The sequence below is a fragment of the Penaeus monodon genome, chromosome 33, assembly GCF_015228065.2.
Source record: "Penaeus monodon isolate SGIC_2016 chromosome 33, NSTDA_Pmon_1, whole genome shotgun sequence".
Classification (NCBI taxonomy): Eukaryota; Metazoa; Arthropoda; class Malacostraca; order Decapoda; family Penaeidae; genus Penaeus; species Penaeus monodon.
Genome location: NC_051418.1, coordinates 28,605,387 through 28,606,676, shown reverse-complemented (window position 1 = coordinate 28,606,676; position 1,290 = coordinate 28,605,387). Strand labels below are relative to the sequence as shown.

The window sequence follows — 1,290 nt, the reverse complement described above, 5'->3', positions numbered from 1 at the left end:
ATAACATTAGTGCTTGTCAGTAGAAAACTCTGTTCACAGATATTGTAATTAATGGTCAATGTCAATCTGTCTATTTCAGTTTCTGACCGTTGATGGATTCTCGCAGAGCCTGTTGAAGAGTTTTATTGTGAGATGGAAGTAAAAATAACAAAGAATTGGGCTTCCTGTGCAAGTCAGCCATGCCATGAATGATGCAGTTTGTAATGTAGGTTCATCTTGAAGCAGATATATATATATATTTTGTTTTTAAAGAAAGAGGTACTTTGAAGAGATCATTGTCTTGCCCCAGTGATTGTACCGGTATGTGTGATAGTTTTATGTCTGGGTGAATTATAAAATGTAAATGAAAAAGTGAGATGAAAAGATATAAAAAAATTGAACAGTGACCAAATATTATTATTATTCTTTTTAATGATAAACCATATAGGATTAAGATTAGCAGACAAACTGTTGTTAGTAAAGTGCCCTCACAGCAAACATTATAGGTCCTTTTGAGGTTTACTACCCAAGTTTGGGGTATTGTTATTGTAATCTTGATGGAAATGAGTCGTGAATGTGCAGTTCTTTTCTGAACAGGAGATATAGTGTGACCTGAATGGTAGGGAATGTTCCAAGAGGTACCATGTGTATTCGCACAAATATTATTGACACCAGCACACAACAATGACAATCCTATGAATCATGTTGCAATAAGATAAGATTGAGAGTGAGAAAAGTTGTTTACTTAATAATCCACATATTAGCTTAAGAAAGTTTTGCTTCCATTGCTTACAGGGGCTAACATTTAAGGTGCATGCCAGTAACAGTATTTAGATATATATATAACTAAAGACCTAGCTTGCAAAATGTGGTATTAGGGTATAGGTATGCCAGCTTCCAAGATTTTGAGAGGTTTATCTTAGATAAGCTTATATGTGTATACTAGGTGATATATGACTCAAGTCAAGTCTTTTTGCCCTCTAGTTCTCGTGTTATATAAAACACATAATTTTTCCCTTGTTAGTTCTTATAGAAGTCCAATTTGTGTGAGTAAAATTGGAGTTCAAAGTATAGCAACCTTGCTTATGAGTTTTTTTCTCTATAGTTGTGAATTTTAGTTGGTTCATTGTCATAACGAATTGCTTGAAATACCCTTGTATGACTATCAATATGAGTAAATTTGATTTCATAATTCTTTCATAATAGTTCATAATAAGAATGCTCTAAATATTTTGCTCATCCTTAGACTGAAAAGGTTATCTACTTATTATTTTTAAGGATAAGAAGGGCAAGTACATTTCTCTCAAAAAA

The 1,290-nt window shown here is 32.7% G+C and overlaps 1 protein-coding gene across 1 annotated transcript in view; it reads left to right on the top strand.

Annotated features, from left to right (window-relative positions):
• LOC119594200 (lysosomal alpha-glucosidase-like) overlaps positions 1-145 on the top strand; it is a 23,350-nt gene extending 23,205 nt beyond the window's left edge. Inside the window, exon 22 of the mRNA XM_037943271.1 lies at positions 80-145. Coding sequence (XP_037799199.1) covers positions 80-142 — 63 coding nt within the window. The 3' untranslated portion in view covers positions 143-145. The remainder of the gene's footprint in view (positions 1-79) is intronic.
• Positions 146-1,290: the final 1,145 nt, after the last annotated feature.